Here is a 26,053-nt window from a genome sequence, read left to right as displayed (position 1 = left end):
CTTTCTCTTAATTTCAAATGATTAAAACTGGTAGAATACAAACATACACAAATTCTTACAAAAGGTTTTTTTTTTAAAGAAATGCTACTAGTAGAGGCAAAAATATGTGTGAGTCTGTGTGCTGTTTTGTCTGTAAATGATGTCATATCCTGCTCAACAGATATTCCGGAAACATCTAGTGGTAACTACCATATCCACTGTCCTTCTTCTTGTCTAGTTATGTGTTTACTTTATGAAATATTCTTTTCTTCTTTTGATCTAGCCCCATTTTACTGATAATCCCTTCTTCCTTTTGGAGTCCCTTATGATTGAATGAAGCCTTCAGGCTAAAAAAAAATTTGGGCTTTGATGATGATTGGAAGTAAGCTTGAAAAATCTTTGACACTATATACACTCTCTTAATTATTTTCTTACCAAGGTGAGGAAGGTGTACAATGAGATGTGCAATATTGCCATGCACAAAACACAATGAAATAAAGTAATACTAATTTACAAACCCTATTGTGAAATCTGGAAGGCCGATATGATCTTGGGGACAGATTGTAGACAGCATAGCGCCCGGGATGTTTTGAATCCAAAAAGAGCCGCACATCTTCAATGTTATTTTTTATAGCAGACTCAACACCTTCTGCTGGAAATGACATCACTAGAGAACAAAGGAAGGGAGAGGGAGAGAGGAAGGGAGGGAGGGGGAGAGGGAGAGAGAGAGAAAACAGTTAGGGTTGAACTCAATATATTTAATCTGCTTTTAATAAAAACCATGTTTAATAAAATGTTTGTAAACATACCAGCAATTCTGGATGTAATGTATGATATATCCAAATCTCCTTTTGCGTAACTGAAACATATATTAAACAAAAACTCAAGTTAAAAGTTAAAATGTAAGTCGGTTCAATAGATGATTATTTTCAAGTGGCTTATTAAATTCTACTGGCTTTTTGTTCATCAAACAAGACCTGTTCTCCCGATCCCCAAGAGACAGTCACAAATGTGATTCTCAAATATCTGAAATATGGGAGATAAACTAAAGAATCTAGAATATCCCCGGTTAATACACACTGTAAATGGCAGCTTAAATGCCTGAAGCATTATTAAAGGATTCTCTTCTTTCAAGAAAAAACAATTATCTCAAAGCTGAAGGATCCCGATCACTGTCTTAGATAATAGGCTTTACAAAATTAATTGTTTTCAGGCGGGGGGGGGGATATTCTCTTCAGGAGAAATCTGCACCTGTTCAACAATTGGTAATTACAACTGCATCTATGTATTCCCACAGCATGCTCAGCAGTATGCTAGGAATTATAGTTTGGTAACATCCCAAGCTAGGGTCTTCAAACTTGGCAAGTTTAAGACTTGTGGACTTCAACTCCCAGAATTCCTGAGCTAACATGACTGGAGGAGGAATTCTGGGAGTCAAAGCCCACAAGCCTTAAACTTGCCAAGTTTGAAGACCCCCTGATCCAGAGGGTCACAGGTTTCCTCTTCCTAGATTGTATCAAAGCTTTGCAAAATTAATAGTCCAGTTTGTTATTACATCAATAGCAAAAAGTCCTTCAAGTCACAACGGGTACAGAGCTTTTAATCCTCCATTAGCCCAGCCTTCTTTTGTGCTGTACACAAATGACACTAAATAACTACTGAGGGAAAAACAAGGAACAGGAGGAAGAAGTCGAATAGTACAGGTAATTCTCAACTTACAACTTTTCATTTAGTGACTGTCTGGAGTTTCAACGGCACTGAAAAAAAATGACTTATGACTCTTTTTCACACTTACGACCATTGCAGCATCCCTATGGCCACATAGGACGCTTGTCAACTGGCTCATATTTGTGACAGTTGAAGTGTGTCATGCAATCCCATTTTTGCGACCTTCTGACACGAAAAGTCAATGGGGAAGCCAGATTCACTTAACCGTGTTACTAACTTAACAACTGCATTGAGTCACTTAACAACTAGGGCAAGGAGGATTGTAAAAGGGAGCAAAGCTCACCCGTCTCGATTAGCAATGGAAATTTTGGGCTCAGTGACAGTCATAAATTGAAGACTACCATTAGTGAACATATTAGGCTATATACAATACACGGGTTAGCTTTAAAGAAGTAAGAGTCTACCAAATAACGATCCATTATGTAGTGGGACATAATGGTAAACCAGTCTCTAGCAGTGAGCAGGAAGATAACTAATATTATGCAGAAAAAAGTTAAGTCAAGTCAGCACAGATGGTTTAAGACTCCTTAAGAGGATAGCATTTTAGGTTTGAAAAACAGATTTAGTAAGGTAGAGAAGTTAAACAGAAGTTAAACAAAACACACACACACACACACACACACAACAAATTCTTTAACCAGCGACTTTCAAGTCTGCCTTTTACATTTATGCTCAGGATTTCCATCTTCTTTTAATAAGGGCTATCAACTAAGGCATGATCTCCTTGCCAGTTTGCTTCACGGCAAAGCTATGAACTGAGCAAAATTCTTCCTGAACCATGTCATGTACTACATTTGTCGGGGTGTAAAACCCGCGGGCTGGATGCATCACGAGGGCCATGCCCACCTCAGCTCTGCAAAGGGGAAAAAATGTCACGAAACTTCACGATGGCAATGTGATGCTTTGGGTTTGACACCCATGACATAGGTGAGGGATAGAGGGAATGTCTAGGAATTATGGGCACTGCAACTGAAACTGAAGGAGCCGGTAGGCTGGCCTAGGCCTGGAGCATCTTAATTAGCACTTTTTGAGATGCTAATAATCTCAGTGGCAATAGCACTTAGACTTATATACCACTTCAGAGTGCTTTACAGCTTTCTCTAAGCAGTTTACAGAATCAGCATCTTGCCCCCAACAATCTGGGTCCTCATTTTACTGACCTCAGAAGGACGGAAGGCTGACTCAACCTTGAGCCAGTAGGACTCAAACTGCCAAACTGCTGGGAGCCGGCAGTACTGCATTCTAACCACTGCGCCACCTCAGTTTTGATCAATTTTGTGAATCCCTATAACAATATAAGGATCACATTTGTCCAAGTCGGTGGATTCTTAGTTTGGGCTGAATAATACTGTGCGCAAAGTAGGGCAAAGACCCAGCAAGTCCTTGGGGTATCAATTGCCCTTCCCTGTCCTATGTAACAAAGATGTGGTAATTTAAATGGGAATTCTGATATTTATGCAGTAGCTTAAATTTTTCGTTGGGCCTGGATACCAAGGCCAGTTTTATACATGGAGCTATTTTTATCTATACTTTAGTGTTTGCAACAACTTTTTTTTCCATTGGGGGGAGATCAGACCATGTAATAATCCACACGGAGATCATTGTACACTGCGTGCACATTTCAATTTAGCCTTTCAGAGAACGAATTTAGTTTGAATGGGTTAATTCAACTTAGCATGGTTCACAGAGGTTATTTTATATGAATACACGTATCCCTAAAAATACAGCCCCATTCTTTCAAGCCCTAAAAATAACACAGAAGTCAAGAAATCCAAGATTTCAGTGACAATATTTGTCTAATCTGCTTCCTACTATCTGTGTCCCTATTGGAGGAGAGAAAAAACACAGCCAGAAATACAAGATATAGCAATTTAGTGGACTGATGAAAAAAAGAAGCTCTAACGATATACATGTATTAAGAATATGATACTAAATATAAATGTAACTGAGAACCTAATGGCAATGTCTTAATTCATAAGGTTGTATTGTTTTATACATGTACTAAAATAATGAGCAGAGAGATCACAAGACACAGGTAAAACCTGAGAGTTTAGAAAACTTTTTGTAGTTTCATATTGGTTTCTAGCATGCACACACAGCATGAATACTAACATACTGAAGAAATATTTACCTTGGGCTGCTAAGGAACACGATATGGAATGACGAAAAGCCATGGGGGGAAAAAAATGGGCAAGGAAAGAAGCATCACACAAAACATCAAAAGGTAAAACAAAACAAAACAGAAGTCATCCAAAAAACAAAGTAAAGATGAAAAAAAAAATTGAACTCTCCAAATCAAATTTTGCTTTTGTTTTTCCTTGTCCAAAATGTTTTAGCCTACATTAAGTTGGATGGATACCATTATGAATAACAGGAACCATCGATGTGGATGAGAGCCAATACTTACAACTCTTCCCAAACTTAGTTGTTTATTTTCATAAACACTGCTCATGCCAGACTGATACACTGTGTTTCCATTATATATTCTGAGATATATATTCATATATTTATTCGTAATTTCTACCAATAAAAATGCTGCTTATTTTCAGCTATGAATGCTTAGCTCAAGTTATAAATGTTCAGAAAATACAAAACTACTCCAATCCAATAATTTGTTATCTCTCATTATATACCAGAAATTTCCTCAGCCTTATGCTTTTTTTAAGAGTCCTACTTATAGATTTCCCAGCCAGCATGTTCCAAACCATCTGATCATTACTTTAAAAAATCAAAATATTTTCAGAGAAGCCCATTTTGAGGGATTCAAAATATTAGTTAATATATAATATGCAAGTACTTTGCTATATTGTATAATAGAACAGCCATTAAGAAAGCACGGAACACTAATTCTGCTGGATATATAGAGATAATATATGACTCTTTGCATCTTGAACATAAAAGATACCCTGTAACAGTGGAAATAACATCCCTGTGTATTCCCAGGTGAGCAATAAAGAAACTAACATGACTATTTTGTCACTTTAGTAAAATCCTTGATTGTGTTTCCTAATATTTTTTTTGTAAGAATTAATTTCACTGTATCGGAGTGAATTAGGTCATCAACATTTAAAGATCCACCACTTTTGAGTTCTGCCACCATCAACTCTTATCCTGCAGCTCAAACCACGAAGCACCAACTAAAACACAGTACTGGCAGTAAATGTGATATCCCCCCTAAAGTGGAATGTTTTTTCCTACTGTCACTACCCAAATGTAAGAGCTCAGAACCATCAGAGACATCAACCCATGAAATGTGACAAGATATCTCCTGAGGTCCTTCACCTTGCCCAGGAAAGGCCCCGCTTGAAAGAAACGGTTCCAGTCCATCCCAATGAGAATTCCCTCTGACAATATACAGCTGCTAGCATTCAAGCACGAAGTGGTTTGCAAAAAGGAAAACCTAAAAAACTAAGTGAGCTACTTTGAGGTCTTGGGGACACTGAACCATTGTCTTGGTTCCATGCCATCAACAGAATGACATCATGGAACAGTATGTGGGTTAACTGATTTATGATTGGTTAGCCTAATCCTGATGTCATAATCCCTCCAGAATTCTAGACCTGAATCTCCCTATACACCAATTGATGAGGTTGCTGAACAGCAGAGGAAGAAGTATGTTCTTCTTCCAGTCTAACTAGTTATTTCTTTCTTACGTAAACATGCTTGAAGACTTTGAATTATGTGAAAACTGTTCCTACGCATTAACCCCGAGATGGAAGGCAATGCCTCTTTCTCCCACTGATCTCTTCAGTACAGTAGTTACCCTCCAAAAGCTACCAGTCACATTCTGGACTACCAAAGATTCAAAAAAAGTCCATAAAGCTCTCTGATCCTAGGATGAAAACTGTAACCTTCAGGGTTCCCAAATAAGTTATATTATTTCATTCCAAGTTCACAGTTGTACATTTAAGATAAAGCCATATCAAGAGACTGATAAAAGTGAAAAAAATGTTATATATTCCTTTGCTGATATCCAAATAACAGAAGATCCCGTCCTTTTCTTTTAAGCAGACCATTACACCATCATCAAAACCTCCTTCAGAGTCTATATAAACAAACCTTTTCTCTTGAGCAATGAAGTAATAACCTTTGAGTTGACCCTCAAATATGCAGAGTAGTTGATTCATACTGAAGTCACATCAAGCAACAATACTTTAGTTCACAAAATGCAGCATAGCACAAGGCTATTTGTGAAGCAATTATATTTTCAAATAATAATAGTAATAACACTGAAATTTGTGAAGCAATTATAATATAATAATAATAACACTGAATATAACAGAAAAGATGGTATTCAAGAATATGTTATTAGAATATAATCTTTCTTCCTTCAATTATTTGTAGCAGCATCAATGATCTACAGATCACAGAAACTTTGGTCTAAAACCTAGTCCCCAATATGCTATCTAAGATCAATGAGTGACAATGTGCCACCTATAACTTGTTCAGCCTTTTGTCCAGTTCTTTGCCCTTCATTAAAAAAAAGAATGATAAATTAGCATGTAGCAAAGCAAATCACTGTAAACATAACTTACAGTTCCTCCGGTCAGAGTTAGAAAATAAAACAGTGAGTAATTCCAATCCTGGAGTTTGTTTATGTCCTGTCATACGAGGGTTCTGTGATTGGCCAGATTTACCATGGCAACCATTACAGGTATTCGAAATCTCAAATGTGCCTAACTCACCTCCTCCTCTCCCTCCCTCCCATGAAAATTCTGATCTAGAGCACGTACAAAAGTGTCGGTAAACATCTTCCTCTGCTTTAGGAGGAAACAGTCTAACACAATCACAGATTCAATTAATTCAATTTCACTTGTACACCAGCTATTGTATTAAAAAATATTGCAATAAAACAAAAGCAAAAAAGCAGGCTTGCTTCTCATGCTAGTAAGGTAGCTTAATCCTGTAGACCTAAAAAAAATATATATGCAAATCCATCTCATTACTCCCCATCCCATCTTGGCATTTTAGGGGAAGCAAACATCACATGGGTCACTCTGAACTCTCTGTTCCCATGCCCACACTTCTTCTCATGACAATAACTGAAAGAATGAAATGATTGACGCAGCCTCACATGATTTAGAAACTATGAGTTGCTAAGGCGACACAGAACAGAGCAACCCTTGAGGACTACTGTCTTATCTAACATCTAACACGTGAGCTAGATCCAAAACTAGATTAGAAAGGAAGCATAGCTCCACTGAATAAATGAGTGTTTGGGACCATTAATGATGTTATACTGAGCCTCACAGTATGATTCCATAGCTTTAGTGGCTGAGAAATGATTCTAACTGAAAAGCTTGACAGGCCTGTTTTCAGCAATTCTCAGCTATAATTCCTCATATTCCTGCCACTTTGAACAAACCAGGTGATGTAATTTACAATGCATACAGGAATGATTTGACGGGACTCTAGTTGTTTTTCAGATGTAAATTAGGTGTACTAGTTTAAAGTCTCTTTAACTGGTTTTAAGCATTAAGGATGGTTCCAAAATGACAGTTAAACATGCAGTAAAAACAACTGACACACGAGAAATCATTTTTTTTAAAAAAAGCATTCAATTGTAATTGGAAAAAAGTAATGTAATATACAAGAAAAAATGTTTTAATTTTTTCCAGATTATGAAATTCAAGGAGAGTAACCTGTATCATCTGACTGTTGCTGCCAAAATTTGCACATATTTAATGAATGGGAAGTCACTCTTTTTCTTAATCTAAAATTTAGTCTTTGCGGGGGCAGATTTTGGCTTATTTTCTGGTGTTTTTTTTTTTTAAACTATTCAAAGGAAAGGCCACATTTGAAATATACACTACAGCAATTCTGCTTCAAGATCTAACATTCCTGGGCTTTCTTAGCAATAACATAAAGTTACCACTTTCTTTCAAGTCTACTGAAGAATTAGTGACAGAACAATACAGAAATGATATAGTGACTGATAGGTACAGTGATCCTTTATTTCAGAAAGTTGCCCTCAAGATTTATTTCATTTAATTTTTATTTTCTTGGTTTTGCTCTTGAAATTTTCTTTGTAAAGCGAAGTTACAGTACAAACACCGTTTTTAAAAAAATCCTTATGAACCTCTTTCAGATTTGTCTCTTTTTCAGGTTTATCCTTCACTAAATCAGTTTGGTCCAGTGGTTAAGGCACTAGACTTAGAAAGCAAGAGACCGTGAATTCAAATCATGTCTTCGTCATGAAAGTCAGCTGGGTGACTTTGAGCCAGCTGCTCTCTCTCAGTCTAACCAATCTCACAGGATTGCTGTTGTGGGGAAAATAACAATATGTCCACTGCCTAGAGTTACTTGTAAAAATAATACAGGAGGGATATAAATAAAACAAAATTTAAAAAATCAAGAGACTATGGTCACTATATTAATGGGCAAACCACACATACACACAGGATGTCCGAAAAGTCAAGCCCCATAGACCAATTACAGTATGTCTTATTAATTCTTTTTCAGAGAAAATGTGTCATGCCCCTGTTGGAGTCTGAATCCGAGGAGGAAGCCGAACAGCTGACAGGGACGTAGGAGTGTGGCTCCGTTGGCTGTGAAGGCAACTGGGGAAGGGCAAAGTCCGGCTGGGAAGAGCAGGGGAGAGGTAGAACAAGGGAGAGGGAGTTCAGGGGAAGATCTAGGCCCACCCCCTCTTCATCCTAGGGCACACAGGGAGGAACAGAGAAGAGAGCAACATGGGTTGCATGGCTTACGGGGGAGGAAAGGGCCCTGATTCCCTTCATTAGCCACAGCTGGGAAGAAAGTTTTTTTTTAATGCATGCTGAATGCGGCAGCTGCTGGTAGCAAAAGTGAGTTTATCGTGTGTTGACTTTGCTTATCTGTGTTCCTGGAGTCTTCCCAACCATGTTGAGTTACTGCTGTGCCTTCACATCTGGAATTCTTGCTCCTGCCCTGCTGAACTAATTACCTCATTTTGTCTTGATTGGACTTATAGTTACAGTTTTTGTTGACCACGCTTTGGACTTGATTCTCTGCAGTCAAAGGCTGTTCCTGGGGGAGTTTTTCTCCAGCCAGAAGGTAACCAGGACATTGGGGGCAAAGTTGGAGCTAATAAAGGGACTCTTATTGATTATCTGATTATGTTGCCTTTGTGCCATGCTACACGTCATCAAAAAATGTTACCGTATTTAGGAATGTTCAAAGATCATGTGTCAAGTGAATAAGGAAGTACTTATAAGCAAATTTGCAAACAATTTGAACAATAAATGTAATTTAAACAATAAATTATCTATAGGGCTTGAGTTTAGTGGGGTATGGTATTTTAAAATTTATTGTCTTGGTACTGAACTACAAATAAATAAGTTTAAACAAATTAAATTAAGTTGCATATGAGACCTGACTTTTAGAACTTTATTATATTATTTTTATTTCTTTAGTGAATAAGGGTCATTTTGTCCATATGATTTTTCCGAATTACAATCCCAATTTTTTCCCCAATATCAATATTTCTGATATTTAATCTGACTAAGGAACAATTATATTCTCTCAATCAAGAATGGGAAAGGATAGGGTTCAGATCAGAGATTCATCACTTGATCTTAGTAGAATTCCTAGCGTTCCTGTCCACAAGACTGTAAATGGCTTGTAACTTATAAAGTAAAAACTCCCAAAGAAAAATAATGGTACTACATAAAATGCCCTTTGCTCTGAGAATGGTGAACTGCAACACAGTGAATAGAAATATCAATACAGCCACATTTCTACTTACTTGGCTACAGACTGAATAACTTTTGAAGATGTATCCTTGATATTTGTGAAAAATCTTTCAGTCCCACCTCGAAGGATATCAAAAAATCCACCAGCAGTCTGGTCACATTCTGCCACTATCAGCCCTAAAAGCCAAAAAAAAACCCACAGCATTATAACCTGAGGCAGGCAATCGTCATTATTCTTTCCTCTAAACAGACTTACATTTCCATTAGAAATTGCATTAAATTGTATTTCCATTTAAAAACAAATTCAGCAGGGCATTTTAGCTGGCATCTTTATTTATGTATTATTACCTTAATCTGTGCCTTTTAATTAAGGCAATATTTTTCTACACAAAGAGCGGCCAACTGTAATAATTTAACAGAAAAGCAGCAAACGCTCCCTCTTCTAAGACAGACCACACATTCTGAAGCAAATACAGTCCTGCAAAACTATTAGATGCAATAAACAAAGCATTCAATTTCAGATGGCAGCCAGCTGCTATTACCTTCAGGGATCAGAGGACTGCTGTATGCTTTAAATGCTCACAGAATGGTAGGACTACACAATGAGAAGGAAATACCATCTAGTGCAACCCTCCACAGCAGAGTTCCCCAATGTTTCCGGCTTTGTGGACAGGGAGTGGGGGTGGGGAAGATGGTTCATGCAAGCGGCCAGCAAGCACATGCACACAGCTCCATTTCCGCAAATGGCATGCATTTCACACAAATGGAGCATGCGCACACATGCTCGCCCGCTACTCATGCAAGTGAGAATGTGCATGCATGCTCGCCGACTGTTTCCACAGCCCGGTTGCAAACCCCTCATGACCCAATAGTGTGCCACAGCCCATAGATTAGAGACCCCTGCTGTGCAATGTGCAGAAAAACTAACTCAACCATCCATTAAAGGTAGCTGTGCAGGGTCTGTTAAAAAACCTCCAGAATTAGAGAACCAACCTTCCGTTGGCATTTGTTACAACTATGGCATTTCAACTAACTTCATAAAATTTCACTCATTTCATCTGCAGACACTATTGGATTTTAGACTCCGGTGTCAATATTGATGTACTATTTAACTAAGCTCTATATCAGAAAGTACATCTGATCCAGTGAAGTGATTATAATTCACAAATTCATACATATATTTCCTACTGTTTAAGGTGTTCTGTTGTTTAAGTATGCATATCATCCACTCCATGGAAGGAGTGTAAAGATACCAAAGAGTAGTGGTACTATGTAAAATGCAGTCAGATATATTTAGTATAAATAATATATTCCTAATTATAATGTAATTATTCTGAAGGTCCATTAGGGCACAAATACATAGAAATCAGTCTATAGTTCCCATGTTTTGCTTGCAAGTCAGGAAACATGCAATTCAGAGTTTTTCTTTCCTTTTTAATATTGTTTGTGTTCCAGGAATCATTTCTCAAATTCATACTGCCAACAAATATTCAAAAACCTACATGTGATTTTTACATCTTCATCAGAGAAGGATAACTGTAAAATCAGACTGAATTTTCTACCTCAAGCAGAATCACTTCCCCCCGCCCTTTTACTCCAACATTCCAAACTACTGTGGTTTGTTATGATTCCATGGTTTGTTCCAAACATGAAAGTGTGTTAAATTTATATTCCACTTTCATTTAGAAGCTCAAGGTGAGATTCATAATGCTTCCTCTTCCTTTTTTCTCTTTGGAGAAGTTTGGTGTGGGAGAGAGTGACTGGCTTACCCAGTCAGCATCCATGGCTGAGCATAAACAATGAATTGGGTCCCCTAATCTAATGCCTTTACTGCAAATATGACTTTATCAATATGAGAAGGTAAGAATTCATCACTCAGTTCAAAGCTTAATTACTATTTCTTACCAGGACTTCTAAGTTTGGGGAAACATTTTAAACTCTAAACTTAAAAGATTAGTTGTTATTGTTAGTTGTGAAGTCATGTCCATGGACAACCCATGGACAATGTTCCTCCAGGCCTTCCTGTCCTCTACCATCTTGAGTCCATGTAAGCTCACACCTACTGCTTCAGTGACTCCAACCAGCCACCTCATTCTCTGTCGTCCCCTTCTTCTATTGCCCTCAATCTTTCCCAGCATTAGGCTCTTCTCCAGTGAGTCCTTCCTTTTCATTAGGTGACCCAAGTATTTTGAATTTCATCTTCAGGATCTGGCCTTTTAGAGGGCAGTCAGGGTTGATCTCCTCTAGTACTCACCTGTTTGATCGCCTTGCAGTCCAAGGGACTCGCAGGAGTCTTCTCCAGCACCTACTAACTCACTCCTACTAATTAACTAACTCCAAAGATTAATAGGAATACTAAAATAAATAAGAATTGAGATGGTCAAATACTGTAAGAAAGGCTACATAAGAAAGATGCCAGAAACACTAAAAGTAAGAATTGGGATAGTACACAAAGAAAATTCCATTAAGCATCATACCTGCATTGTATATATTGTTAAGCTGACCAGCAGGTTTTGAGTTCTGTGGCACCAAGGCTGAAGATGTCTTAGGCTGTGCATAATTCCCGTAGCCCCCATTTTGTTCAAGAAGCTGCGGGGGAAAAAAGCATCACAGCAGGAGTGAACACAAATATTCTCCTACTCTTCCCCACCCACAGCCCATCTGCACTAAAAAAATGTAATATTGAGTCACTTTAAATAGGTTTGGTTGGTTGTAAAAATAGAATGCAAGGATCGCCGCAAATTTTGATTTTAATATAAAGCTCTAAATGAAGCATTCAAGAAGCAATAATCTAATTAATGTGGAAAAACACTAAGCCAAATTATTAAAAACGGAGGACTGACTTATATAGTCTGCTCTATCATCACCATCAACTGTCTTTTCTCCTTCACCTTTGAAAACATAGCCCAGAGGAACAGAAAAAGAGCAGAATAAATGGATGATTTGGGGAGGAATTATACAATTCCCATTCCCAAAAGCCAATCGTTGTATTTATCTCTTCTGCAGTTCCCAACAGCCCCCTAAAATGACATCATCTATACTCAACATTTTGCAATCCTACAAATAATACCAAAAGCTGGCCACTGATTCTGTCCCATCCAATTACATTGTCAGATTATTTCCTTGTTCTTCTTACTACAGAGGATAGCTAAAAAAGGTGCTGCCTAGATTTTAAAACATGGCTGCTGCTGCCGCTGCCATAAGCTTTACTAAAGCTAAACATCAAGTTCAATTCCTGATGACTTCATGGATGCATCCATGACATTTTCTTGGCAGAAATACCGTATTTGCCGGCGTATAAGACGACTGGGCGTATAAGACGACCCCCAACATTTCCACTCAAAATATAGAGTTTGTTATATACTCGCCGTATAAGACTACCCCTCTTCCACACACCTTCCACTTTTGCACTTTTTTTTTTTTTTTGACGCACTTTTCTGCTTTGGACAATTTTGAAATGAGCTAATCCAATTTTGAACCAAGAATATGCAAATAGCTATGGAGTTTAGAAATGAGTTTTAAAAATATTTTTCATTGCTTACCATTAAGCGTAAAATATGTTGTAAATAAAATGAGAACACAGGAAACGTTCTCTTCTCAATACAGCTGATCTCTCTCTCTCTCTCTCTCTCACACACACACACACACACACACCAAAACCCGGACACTGAAAAGACTGCCAAGGAACAGTATATTCAATGCCTTCTCTTTAATCAAGAAACAAGGAATTCCTTAGAATCTTTTTTTTTCCCCAAGTGGCCCTCTTTAAAAAAAAAAAATGGAGGTAACACTTTCATTCAAAAGTCTTCCAGTATCTGGAGTCGCTCAGACATATTGAAGTGAGGCAGGAGAGTAAGTGAAATTTGAAATGATCCAGCTACCGCTTTCTTCCCCTCCTGCCCGAAGGCCATTATCTCCACGTCCAAAACGAACGAGGGGAGGCAAAGAAGCCAAACACGCTAAAAGGATCTCTTTATTTTCCTACACAAGGTCACACCTACTTTTCCGCATTCAAAGGACAACCTCTCCTCACCACCACCACCACACACACACACACCCCAATACCCGCAAACAATGTTCTGGGCATTAATCACCATTGCTACATTAACCTGGTAAATTTATACCCTGCCTCCCCCAGTGTTGCTTTGACGGCAGGATTTCACACAGCGGGCGCGCTCGCTCTCTTCTCCGCTCTCCCACCGTTCGCACATGTTGGAAGCACCGTAAAACCTGATAACCCACCCGGGGCTCCCCATCCTTAACCTACAGCCGCCCGCATGCAAAACCTGCGTGCAAAAAGAAAAAAAGAAAAAGAAAAGTACGCCGCACGTGAGGATCTTCGAATCCTCTCCTCCCCACACCGCTAAGGAAGGAAGAGGGGAAAGGTTGCGCAGCGCGTGGCGCAGTGACACCCGCCACACACACATACACACACACACACACACACACCGCTCCCCCCCAGCCTCCCTCCCGGCTGCAACTCAAGCTCGAAGTGGGAGTCGGAGTCCTCCCGGCGTATAAGACGACCCCCCACTTGGAGGCATGTTTTTCAGGGCAAAAAGTCATCTTATACGCCGGCAAATACGGTAAATGTTTGATTTGATACAGGTTTTCTCCTAATCATACCTATCCTGCTGGGGTTCCTTGGGTTCTACCATCTGACTTTTAACCAGGTCCAAATCTATCCAGGTTTGGGGGTTTTTTGGTCAACTAAAGTTAGGCTAAGTGCTGCCAATAGCAGGGAACTGGTTTCACCAAACAGGATTTATTACCTCTGTGATAGGAGACTTTGGGTTCACATTTCTAGCAGCTGCAATCTCCTGCAGTTGATTGACAAGCTCAGTGATGGACAACCTCTCTTCTGGGTTCACCCTCAAAGCAGAACCTAAAGACAATGCAAAAAAGAGATCAGCATATGTTAAAAATTTGCCAATAGGACTTGTGATCATTGCTATGATGTAACTTTGAAATGCTAGCACTTAGAAGTAGCTAGAATGAACCCACACATTTAAGCTATACTGAAACAATAAAAAGATAATCTTATTACATGTACTGGTCTTCTTCCTGATTAAGAGTAGGCCAGCTCTTCCTAGACTATCTTCTTCAAATGGGTTGTACTTCTAATGGCTCCCATAACTGCTCTCTAACATGGACACTGAGAAGCAGGAATGGTAAGACTGTGTGTCCAAGACTTTGTCAAGTAGCAGGTTGAAATAGCTGAGGTAGAGAGCCTTTCACATAAATTTGTAGGTACAGAACTCAAATGCATTCATGAGTTTAAAAGGAAACCATAACATTCTCTACAAAATCATCAGCTCCCCTCCTTTTCATGCCACCTTTCCAGGTATTTGGTGTCCTTGTCTGAAACTTACGTATAAGATCATGAAACACGGTATATTTTGTGTCATTCTGTGGGATGGAGTATTTTCCATTGACTATTCGAAGCTTAGCTCCATCTTCAAATGGGTGTTGCCTAAAGCACAACAAGTAGAGGATACAACCCAAGGCCTGCATGAAAATAACAAAGAGTTAATGAAAAGAAACTGAACAAGACTAAATAATTCAAGGCTTAGCCAAATCAATTGTAACAATGACTATTCTTCCTTTTAAGTAAGTTGTTATTGTTTCAGATTTTGAGCTGATTTGACAGACAATTCAGTGTCTGATAAGAGATTTAAGTGCTTCATCAACAAGCGTGATTATCTAACAGGTGCCTAAAAATAGGATACTGCTTTCTAAAAAGTTACTGTGTTTTGGAGTCTTTTGAAAGAATTAGTAAATCAACTATTGGGACCATTGTGTTTTATAGGCAATTGTTAAGGCCTACATAGGAAATGGACTGTCAAAGGAGCCAAAGCACATAAGAGCCCCTCTTTTTATCCTCTGCTTTTTGAGTTTTCAGATTTTTCAGATAACTTTCTTCGTAGCTTTAGATTATCAAAAAGAAGATATTGTGGTAGCTGTGAGAGGAACTTTATCATGTGAGGTAGTCTTTTTGTGTATAGGTATGTGATATTATGGTTGAATAAAGTTTTGTTTATGGAATCTTTTCATGGAATACTTATATTCTCTTCTATCAGAATATTTTCAGCTGACCCTAAGACAAAATCTTGTCACCCTTATATCCTGTATTTTCCTTTTCTTGACAATTTCATGTTGGTGCTTCCTAGGGAGACTTTTAATTAAACATCTTACTTCCCAAGTTACTTCCATCGCACTATTGGGCTTTCTTTCTTTCTTTCTTTCTTTCTTTCTTTCTTTCTTTCTTTCTTTCTTTCTTTCTTTCTTTCTTTGAGATACCAATTTTAGATTTTGCAGCTCTTTATTTTAGTTTTAACATCCACATTGAATGGTGGTAAGACATGGTAACAGATTAGTATTAACTACCTGATGGCGTCTATCAGAGAAAGAAGGAGAACCACTCTCAATAAATGAGAAAACCTAATCAATAGGGACAAATCACTACCCCGAAATCTACCTATGCAGAAAGAAAGTGCATACCCATATATCTTGCTTTTCATCAATTGGAAAGTTTGAATATAAATCTATAATTTCAGGAGTTCTATACATTGGCGTAGTGTTCCTTGTGACCTGTATACACAAAATAAGAGATTTATAGTTAATCCACAAATATATACATATACATTTTTTCCTCAACAAAATCACTTATTCATTAAAAATTCGGCCTTATGCTGTTTAACATTCAACCTTTTCGTAAGCTATCCTAGCTTTTACAGCAAGCAGATCCATTTGCAAGACCAAAGAGCTTACTCGTATAACATATAGTAAAACTCTTTAGTTGGTTATGTTCAATGATTTTATTTATTTGTCTAATTTATCTAGCCACCCATCTCACAAAACAAGCAACTTTCCTATAGTCTTTGGAGAAAAGTTACCTAGGCTGTAGTAATCAAGCCTTTTGAGAAAGAGCTATAATTCTGTGGTAGTGCAGATACTCTGGACAAAAAAATATCACAGTTAAACCAGAGGTACATCTTGGTGCTCTCCATCTCTCCAAGTAAATTAAATTGGTTTAGCTTTTATCCTGACTCAGGGCAAAAGTTTTAGCCGCACACAGTCTTCAGCTGAAAAGGGATTATGTAACTCTCCCTGTAGGCAACAGAGAGCTCTACATCAAAGTGGGTTATGTGACTCTTCACAAATTGCTCAACTAAAGAATCAAAGAAGAGACGATGGGAATTGTAGGGAAGTAGAACTTCTATACACACTCCTATATGTTTGAGCAGTTTTTTACAAGGATGTGGCAAACACTCTAATGATAAGGAAAATGACGTTCAGCTCTATCCAAAACTCTTTAGATTTTCCCCTCTGCAACTCCTGTTCCTAACTTCAATTTCCTGTTCTTTTTCTATCAGCCCTTGCCAGAAATAGACAAATTCTTTGAAAAGCTGTTCTCAGAAACAGAACTGTACAAAGGGAGGACAATAGATGCAGCTTGGCTGGGAATACATCTTGAAAACCCAGCATGGAGTTTTGGCACAGAGTTTATTCAAGTGGAATATATCCATCTGTTTTGCTAGGTAAGCATAAATGAAACAAAAAAGCACAGTGTTTAATAGCATGGTTCAGAGACTAGAATTTCAAACAATGCAATACTCAGTAGCAAATGAAGCTAAGCCACCTAAATGCTGGAAACTCCTTGAAAAGACCAATGAATAAAACCAACAAAAGTAAGGTTCTCGAACAAGACACGGGTGCCCACTATCACCTTTGTTGTTTGTGTTAACTTTGGAAGTGTTAAACAGAAATATTAGAGATGAAAAGAATATAAAAGGAATGAAAATCAAAAAGGAAGAATTTAAGCTGCAAGCATTTGCGGATGATCTGGTTTTCATTTTAGAAGACCCTTTAGAAACAGCATCAAAATTGATAGAAAAGATAGAGACATATGGAAAGGTGGCTGGTTTGAAAATAAATAAAGATAAGACAAAGATTTTGACAAAGAATATGCTATTAAGACAAAAGGAAGAACTGGCAGACCTATTGAAAATTCAGGTCACGAATAAGATCAAGTACTTGGGGATATATTTGACAGCAAGATGTAGTACATTAAAAGAGAATAATTATATTAAACTTAAACAGCAGATAGCGCTAGATTTGCTGAAATGGGAAAATTTACAACTGTCACTAATAGGGAGAATTTCAACAATCAAGATGAATATATTACCCAGAATTTTATATTTGTTTCAAACAATTCCAATTAGGCTTGGAAAAGACTACTTTGAAGATTTAAATAAAATTGTGTTGAAATATATATGGCAAGGTAAGAAAGCGAGAATAAAGTTAAAACTTTTGCAAGATGCTAGAATTAGAGGAGGGTTTAGTTTGCCTAATTGGGAATTGTACTACCAAGCTACAAATCTGATGTGGGTTAAGGAATATATAACACTAAGAAATACTAGATTGTTGACATTAGAAGGACATGATTTGTTGTTGGGGTGGCATGCTTTTTTATGGTACAAAGGAACTAAAACACAGGGGTATTTTAGAAGACATTATATACGAGAGTCTCTGTGGTTAAACTGGGAGAAGATTAAAAGACAATGTTATTTGAAAATTCCAGTCTGGTTATCGACTACTGAAGCATTCTCGTATCCTATAATATACAAAAAGGAACAAACAGTTAGATATGGTGAAATACTGAATGAAAAGGGTGAACTTAAATCTATGCAAAAACTAGAGGAACAAGGTATAAAGATGAATTGGTTTTCATATGCGCAAATACATTCAAGGTATGATAAAGATTCTAAAACAGAAGGTTTCTATGATAAACTGACTGACTTAGATAAGATTTTGACAGGTACTGATGAAAAAGTGATTAAAAAACTGTATGGATATCTATTAGAAATTAAACTAGAAGAACAAGTTAAAGAAACTATGATTGCTTGGGGGAAGAATTTTGGATATGGGATTGATTTAGAGAAATGGCAAAAACTGTGGCCTCAAAATTATAAAATGACAATGTCAACAGCTTATAAAGAAAATTTGTATAAGATGTTTTACAGGTGGCATTTTCCCCTCGACAAGAATAGCAAAAATGTTCAAGAATAAATCCAAAAAATGTTGGAAATGTCATCAGACACCTGGCTCATATTACCATATGTGGTGGACTTGTGCAGATGCTAAAAAATACTGGACTAACATCCACATGTGGTTGGAAAAAATGACAAAAAAACATATAGATTTGAAACCAGAGATATTTTTATTGGGAATTTTACCTGAAATATATAGTAAAGACTTGAAATATCTGATTGTAAATGTATTAACAGCGGCTAGGATTGTATTTGCTAAAAACTGGAAAAATGAGAAAATACCATCACAGGAGGAAATCATTAAGAAAATATTGGAATGTGCTGAAATGAGTAGATTGACATTTGAAATTAGAGAACAAGAGGATAAACAATTTTATAAAATTTGGGATCTTTTCTATCAATGGTTAGATAATAAAATACAGTAATAAAATATGTAGATTTTTAGAAAATAATAAATATATAAAGATGTACTTCTTTCTTATTATAACTACAAAATGATTTTAGGATAGATTAGGGATGATAATATGAACTGTTATAAAATAAATTAAGTAAATTATGGTTATCTTGTAAAACATGAATGAATAAAAGTATAGTCAAATGATTGATTAATAATGATACTAAGGTATTTAATTTTTGATTGACAATATGAGATTATATGTAATGTAATTGTAATTGAAGACTACGAAATGGAAGCACAAAACAATTTGTAAACCAACCGGCACACTGTATGTACACCTATGGAAGATAGCTTGATGTTTAAAAAAAAAAAAAAAGTAAGATTCTCATATAAATGATACGCAACTATTTTTTTTAGCTAAGAATTATTTTCAATATAATAAGGTTTTCAAATGTGGGGTGCAATGGTTCAGTGGTTGAAGACGTTTATCTTGTCAGGTAGAAAGCTGACAGCTCAGGTTCAAGACCCAAGCGTTGCATGACGGGGTGAGCTCCCATCTTCACCCCAGCTCCTGCCCACCTAATTCAAAACAATGCAAATGCGAGTAGATAAATAGGTAGCACTTCAGCAGGAAGCTAGCTGTATTCTGTACACTTCAGCCTGACTGCTTGCCACAAAACCACGGAAATGTCTTCAGACAACACCGTCTCCCTTAGCTAAGACATGGAGATAGAGTAGACACGACTGGACAGGGGAAAACTTTACCCTTACTGTTTTCAAAAGGGAACACAACATGTTGAAAATAAAATATAATGCTGGACATCTTACCTCATCTTCAACAGTTGCCCGTCTTTGTGCAGACCAGCTATAATCAGGATAATGTGTCACAACTGTTGCACTACCAAAATCACACAATTTAATTGTTCCTTGATTACTTATCAGCGTATTTTCAATCTGCAGAGACAAGTTGCACACATTTACATTAAAAAGGCCCCTCCTTATGCATATCTGTGTTCACATCACCAAGGTAGGCTCAGATTATCAAAGTTCTCACTAAACTAACCCTTTTTTAAGGTTCAATAGCCTGCTTTGAAATTCAAATGTTCTGTCTTTACAGTTCTTGTTTGTACATAAACAGTGTGCTCCAAAGAACATTTGGAAACTTACTGAGAACAAGGTAATTTTAAATGCTTCAGCCATGGGACTCAAGACCTCACACCTTCTCACCTACATGTATATACTGTTCATTCCCCATGCAACATATAGAGCACCATAGTTCCATGATTCTCTGCAACGTTCCTGTCATTTTAATAACATAACATCACTAAACAATTCTTTTATGTTTTAACCTGACATCTATCAATAGTTAAATTCCTAAAAACAAACAAACTTATCTCGTTCTAAAACTCTTTAAGCATTGATTTCTACCTAGTCACTATCCAATCAAGGGGAAAAAGTAAATTCAGGTCTGATTTCAGTCCTGGCCAACACTACATAAAGTTAACAAACAAGAGATACTGGTAATTGTTTTTCCAGCTTGGCTTTCCAGCCTGGTTCTGCTAATATGCTAGGATAACTTCCAGAAAGAGGTCAGAATGCTTGGGAATCTGGACATTAGAAAGTATCAGAAGAACAAAGGAGGCCACTTGTCATTTGTAGTATAATTATTTATATTGCAATTTAAATCCCTTGGAACTTCACAAGCTATACAAAAAATGGTGGCATTTACTATCTGTAGTCAGCTCCTGCATCTCTGTTCTGCTTTCTTTCCTCAGTGAACTTTACACATAAGACCAATTCTCAGGGTTTTCCCACTTTTTAGTTCTGAGACAGGGGTGTACGGTTTTGTCCCCTCCCCTTTTTAAATTTTTTTAAAATTTCAACTCTTTTGAAGTTGCTGATGAAAAAAAAAAAGGGGGCAAGGCTTGGGGAAACTTTTAGCAAAGAAAAATGAACCTAGCCTAATCTTCCCTAACATATTCTCAGACAACCTACCCTAGACATTTTACTCTTTACTTTTCAGACTACGACAGGCAAATTCAAGTCATTCCTAACTCAAAGTATCACTGCTTCAATCTCATAAGGAGTAAAGAAAACACGGATTCCATACCTTTAAATCTCTGTGGATAATAGGGGGCTTCTGCTTGTGCATATGTTGCACAGCACGGCAAGTCTGATAAAATATCTTCAAAACTGTATCGCACGAGAGGGGGCCTTTAGATTCCACTTTCTTTAAAAATTCCACCAGCTGCCCTATGAACATAAAATCCATGAATCACACACATTATGGAAGAGGCAATAGGAATGCTAATTTTGATGACAGCCAACAGAGGCCCCATAAATGCCCCCAGATCCCTTTACTTTCTTGGTATATTCGAATATTAGAATTGAAGCTCTGGTGTTTGGGCTCATTCCGAGACTTGGCTAATGCCAAGTGAATACATTGTATGCTGCTTCACGCATCATTAGAAAGGGAGGAGAAAAATGTGTGAATCAGTCCAGCTGTACTCTGGGATTTTGCTAGGGGAGAGATAAGGCTCCTGAAATGTATCCTCTAGCTATCAACAACACCTCAGCTATATACTTCTTTTCTTCAATACACTCTATCATTATTTTCTATGAAATTAGACTGCAAGCAAGTACTGCAGTAGACTCCAATCATTACTCAGCCTTTGGAAAGGTTTGGTGCAGTGAGATTTGGTGTAGTAGTGAAGGTGCTGACCTAGTAACCAACAGTCCTACCTTAGGCTTTAACACCTGGTGGGGGGCTTTCGGCCAGTCATTCTCTCTCTTAGCCCAACCTACCTCACAGATTGTTGTAGGGAAAACAGGTATGTTTGCCATTTTGATTCCCTTATAAAGTAAAGGATAAAAATCTAATAAACAAAGGGGAAACAGGGAAGACTAAATACTGAACACTTTTTGGTTCAGTAGCCTGTTGTTCTTTTGGCTAGAAAAATGGCAGGTTTTGAAATGTAAATCATTTCTAAAAGTTTTTCTTTTTTTCTTTGTACCCAGGTCAGAATTTTTTTTAAAAAGAGCTATTTTAATTTTGTGTTTGTTTCATGTCTGGCACTAGGACAGGGCTATCAAACTCCCGGCCCGTGGGATGAATGTGTCATGCGCTAGCCACGCCCATGCCCAGTTTAGCAAAGGAGGAAAAAGTCCTGATACGTCACGTGACGCCACCGTGACGACGTGAGTTTGATACCCCTGCACTAGGACAAAGGGAAGTGTCAACTCACGAAGCATCCCTGAGGGGAAGGAAGAGATAAACTTATTCTTCAATCTTAATGAAACCAAATAATTAGTCAGAAAATTTTAATCTGCAATGAAAACATTAATTAAAATTCAGAGTCCTGAAGTGGGGAAGAGTCAGTTATTCCACTGCTACACTTAAAATAATGTTTTTCTTCATTCTAAAATATTACTTAAAACAGAAAGGTCAGAAATGAAAAGGGAGGAGTTAAGTTTCAAATTCCAGATAATGTATTTTGCTCAAAGTGCAGAGCAGCCCTTGGAACCCTTTGCTGATACTAAATGTTTTTGTTCTAAGAAACATCGCCTGAGTCTTTTCTCAACAGAGCCAGCCTGGCTGAGTCAGTGAATGAGGCTGTCAAGCCAAGGTGATTCCCCAAAATATTGCAACTTTACCTTTACAAAGTTCTGTGAGCAGAAGAAATTCTCCTTGCCCAGTATCCGATTCTTCTTTTCCAATGGAGGCAGCAGAACAGAACTGGACAATGTTTGGGTGTCCAGATAGTTTTTTCTGAATCACGTGACTGTTAAGGTTTCAAAGTTTCTCGTTTATTTAGAAAATGTCTTTGCAGTCATGCAGCGGAACTAGTTTACTCGATTGGATTATAATTCCAATTCTGAACAAGAGCCCGTGGTCAGAAACATGTGCTGACCCAGCCCAGGATGTTGAAAACTCAATGAATTCCGCATTCTGCCACTATTGGCAAAGTTTGGCAACTGCACTTTCTGCCTCCGATGCGGTCAAGCATGGCTTACATTGAGCTTATCCAGTTAACAGTAGGGTCAACTTTTAACAGTCAGCTGAACACAATCACATTCTATGCATAATTTAAAGCAGGAGAGAGAAAAGGACAGAGGAAAGCATTTCCGATGTAACAATATTAAGACCCTGGATTAATATGGCAAAAGAAAGCTAAGAGTTTCAAACAAGGATAATTTACACAGATTAGGAGGCAGGTAGAACTAATATGCTCTCTGAGGCAACTATAACTTCAAACAAATTTGCTGTTTCATATATTTAATCAAAGATCCCATTTAGATCAGCTGTTCTGCCCTCTGTTATGCAAGTCTCCTCTGCTTCTCCTGTCATAAGAGCAGCAAAACCATCTGGAACACAACACTTAACTGATATTTAAGCCACAGATAAACTCGGGTTTCAACTTCAGAGCTGTTTGCAAGACATTCAGATAATTTCTAGTTTAAATATAAAATGGAAGTTCTGCTCTGAGGAAGAAGCAAAGGAACCACTTTTGTATCCTTACTTATTAAACCAGGATTTGATAGTCCAAGCAAAATATGATTTCACCTTTCTTTAAAAGGATACCATGAAGCAAACTTCTTGAATGATAGCTTTGTTCTTTTCCTCTTCATTGGACAATAATCTCTGCCAGGAAAATAAAGAGATTACAAAGAACAACATTTTTATTTCTTTTCCTTTTTGTGTGTGTTTGTTTTGTTTCCAAACAATAGTAATTATACCCTTCTCTTATAATTATATTAAAACAAGTTATCGGCTCACACAACTTTGTATGTAAATCAAAGATCAATACACTCATATCACTGATATCACCAAAAGCTGAGGTGATGCAGTGTTCAGAGTGCATTATTGTAATTCTACCCGCAGCCTGGAGTTCGATCCTGACCAGCTCAAGGTTGACTCAGCTTCCGTTCTTCCAAAGTCGGTAAATGGGGACACCGACTGTTGGGGCAACATGCTGACTCTGTTAACCACTTGGAGAGGGCTGTAAAGCACTGTGAAGCAGTATACAAGTGCTAAGTGCCATCCACTTAGCCATCTGACATCCAGCTTTAGATGAAATCAGGCATGGAGATTATTCCACAAGTTTTGGTTGGATCCTGACTTCACTATGCCAATTCACAGGAATCTCAATTTTCAACTGAAAATCATCTGGGTTATTGCTAAAAATATCTTAATACATGAAACTGTTCGCTATCAGAAATTAAAACGTGGTCACTAGATTCTATTACTGATTATTGAGTAGGACAGGCTTAAGTATGCAGGTAGCAATATTATACATTCATACACGGTGCTTTAAGGAACAACATTAATGCCATACTTCTTCCTGGTATTTTTAGCTTTGCTAAATTATAATAAAAAAATTATATAATAAATATAATATAAATAATAAATATATAATATAAATTAAAAATATATATATACTAAAGAACTTAAGCCAATGACGAAAGGAAAAGGAAAAAGAAGTAAATACACACATAAATTCACACACATAAACTCACACATACTTTCTTAGATACAAATTCATATAGGATTTTAAAGAAAAATATAAATATTTTTAAAAATTATTTGGTTAATATTTCTATTTAGAATATTTGTATCACTAAAGATAATCTACCAAGGAAAGACTATTTTGCTGTTTTACTGGTATCTAATATTACTTAGAAAGAGATCTCAATTCCTTTGTAACAGAACTCAGCAGAGGGAGGCAAAGTTCAGCTCTCATGAAACACTTTTTTCAAGTATTCGTCCATTTACAACCACAACTGAGCCTGGAATTATAGTTATAAGTCATTGTGGTCATTAAGAGAGATGCCCATATGATTGTTTAATGGCCACAATCCTGTGTTTCCCTGTTGCAGTCATTAAGGGGAGCACAGGCCCTGGGAATGCAGCATCATGCAAGTTCACATCTGTCCTACTCAGGGCCTTGCATGGTCTCTCCCATTCCTTGAAGCACTCTTTGCATAGTTACCAGCCCCTTCCTTGGGCTCTATCCTGCTTGCTCCACTTGCTTTCTCCAAAGATTACCATTCCAAAAGAGAGTCCGCCCAATGCGATACACAACCTTCCTGCAAATCGTGTGATTTGGAAAATTGTACCCTTTGGAGAGATGCCATGACAGCCATTTTTGGAATGGCACAAGGCGGCCTATGTAAAAGAATGCATGTCACATCAGCCGGGTCCTCTTTCAGAAACGTGATCTTTAGGAATCGCCTTCCGAAAAGAAAATCAGCCGATATGCAGCATGGCCTTCTTATACAGCCTCAGGACATCCTGGAAGCAGGTGATCTGGGAATTGCTGGAGCTTTCAAAATGGCACCCACTTCCAGGGTAGCACAAGGTGACTTCTGTGTAGTACAGAATTCTCTTTAGAAAGCACAAATTTTAGAAGAGGTCAAAGGAGCAAGGTGTGATGAGGCAGAGAGGAGAATTAACGATGTGATACTTAGCAGGGTAAGAAGCAGGCCCAAGGCCTCTGGCCACCCAGTCAGGTGGGAAGTAGGCACAAAGGACACAGCAAGATGGGATGGGGAGGAAAGATAGGCAGGTAGGGAGCAGTTGCAGCTGTTCATAAGGGCAGGTGGATTACGAAGTACTTCAATTGGGATCACATGGTCACAGGGGTGCTGCAGCAGCCATAAATTTGACTACAGATCATGTCCCATGGTAATTTTGAATGATCCCTGAACAATTGGTCATAAATCAAAGACTAACAGGTGTGTGTGTATGTACATATGTACACTCATATGTTGAGTGCTTTTAAAACATTTCATTCATAAACACTAAATAGGGTGTGGTACTTTAAGCTAGGAATCCAGGTTTGCCGCAGATTGCTTTTTGCTATGTAGAATATATTCATTCTTATTTTCTCTCCTGCTCAAGCCAATAATTGAGAGCTTAGTTTTGCTATGCATAACACATACGTTTTCGCTTTTCTCTCCTGCTCAAACCAATAATTGAGAGCTGAAGTTTTGCTATGTAGAACATGTTCGTTCTTGCTTTCCTCTCCTACTCAAATAAGAGTTTAGTCTGACACTTGATTCCAAAATTAGAAGATACGAACAGAATATTTATTGTTTTAACGCTTAGAATAGCACCTCTGACCCTATGCCGGCATATTATCAAGTATTATTTACACTATTCATCACTATGGGATTTTAATAACAGTTAAATAGTTCACAACTGTTATTTTAACAACAATTAT

General features: G+C 37.6%; 1 protein-coding gene across 2 annotated transcripts in view; it reads right to left on the bottom strand.

The window, feature by feature from the left end:
- The window catches only part of GAK (cyclin G associated kinase), an 82,097-nt gene that overhangs the window by 35,382 nt on the left and 20,662 nt on the right, over nt 1-26,053 (bottom strand). For both annotated transcript variants that reach the window (XM_026672993.2, XM_026672994.2), the window contains exons 3-13: nt 23,413-23,472; nt 22,485-22,599; nt 20,941-21,083; nt 19,659-19,784; nt 15,882-15,971; nt 14,753-14,888; nt 14,153-14,265; nt 11,858-11,969; nt 9,434-9,557; nt 789-838; nt 498-646 (exon numbers count right to left, since the gene is read on the bottom strand). In XM_026672993.2, coding sequence (XP_026528778.2) covers nt 498-646; nt 789-838; nt 9,434-9,557; nt 11,858-11,969; nt 14,153-14,265; nt 14,753-14,888; nt 15,882-15,971; nt 19,659-19,784; nt 20,941-21,083; nt 22,485-22,599; nt 23,413-23,472 — 1,218 coding nt within the window. The remainder of the gene's footprint in view (nt 1-497; nt 647-788; nt 839-9,433; nt 9,558-11,857; nt 11,970-14,152; nt 14,266-14,752; nt 14,889-15,881; nt 15,972-19,658; nt 19,785-20,940; nt 21,084-22,484; nt 22,600-23,412; nt 23,473-26,053) is intronic.

This window comes from Notechis scutatus, chromosome 2, assembly GCF_049901735.1.
Source record: "Notechis scutatus isolate UNSWTSFEM ecotype Mainland chromosome 2, rNotScu1.2, whole genome shotgun sequence".
NCBI lineage: Eukaryota > Metazoa > Chordata > Lepidosauria > Squamata > Elapidae > Notechis > Notechis scutatus.
Note: the sequence above shows the minus strand (reverse complement) of the source record. Positions and strands in the feature narration are given on the sequence as shown.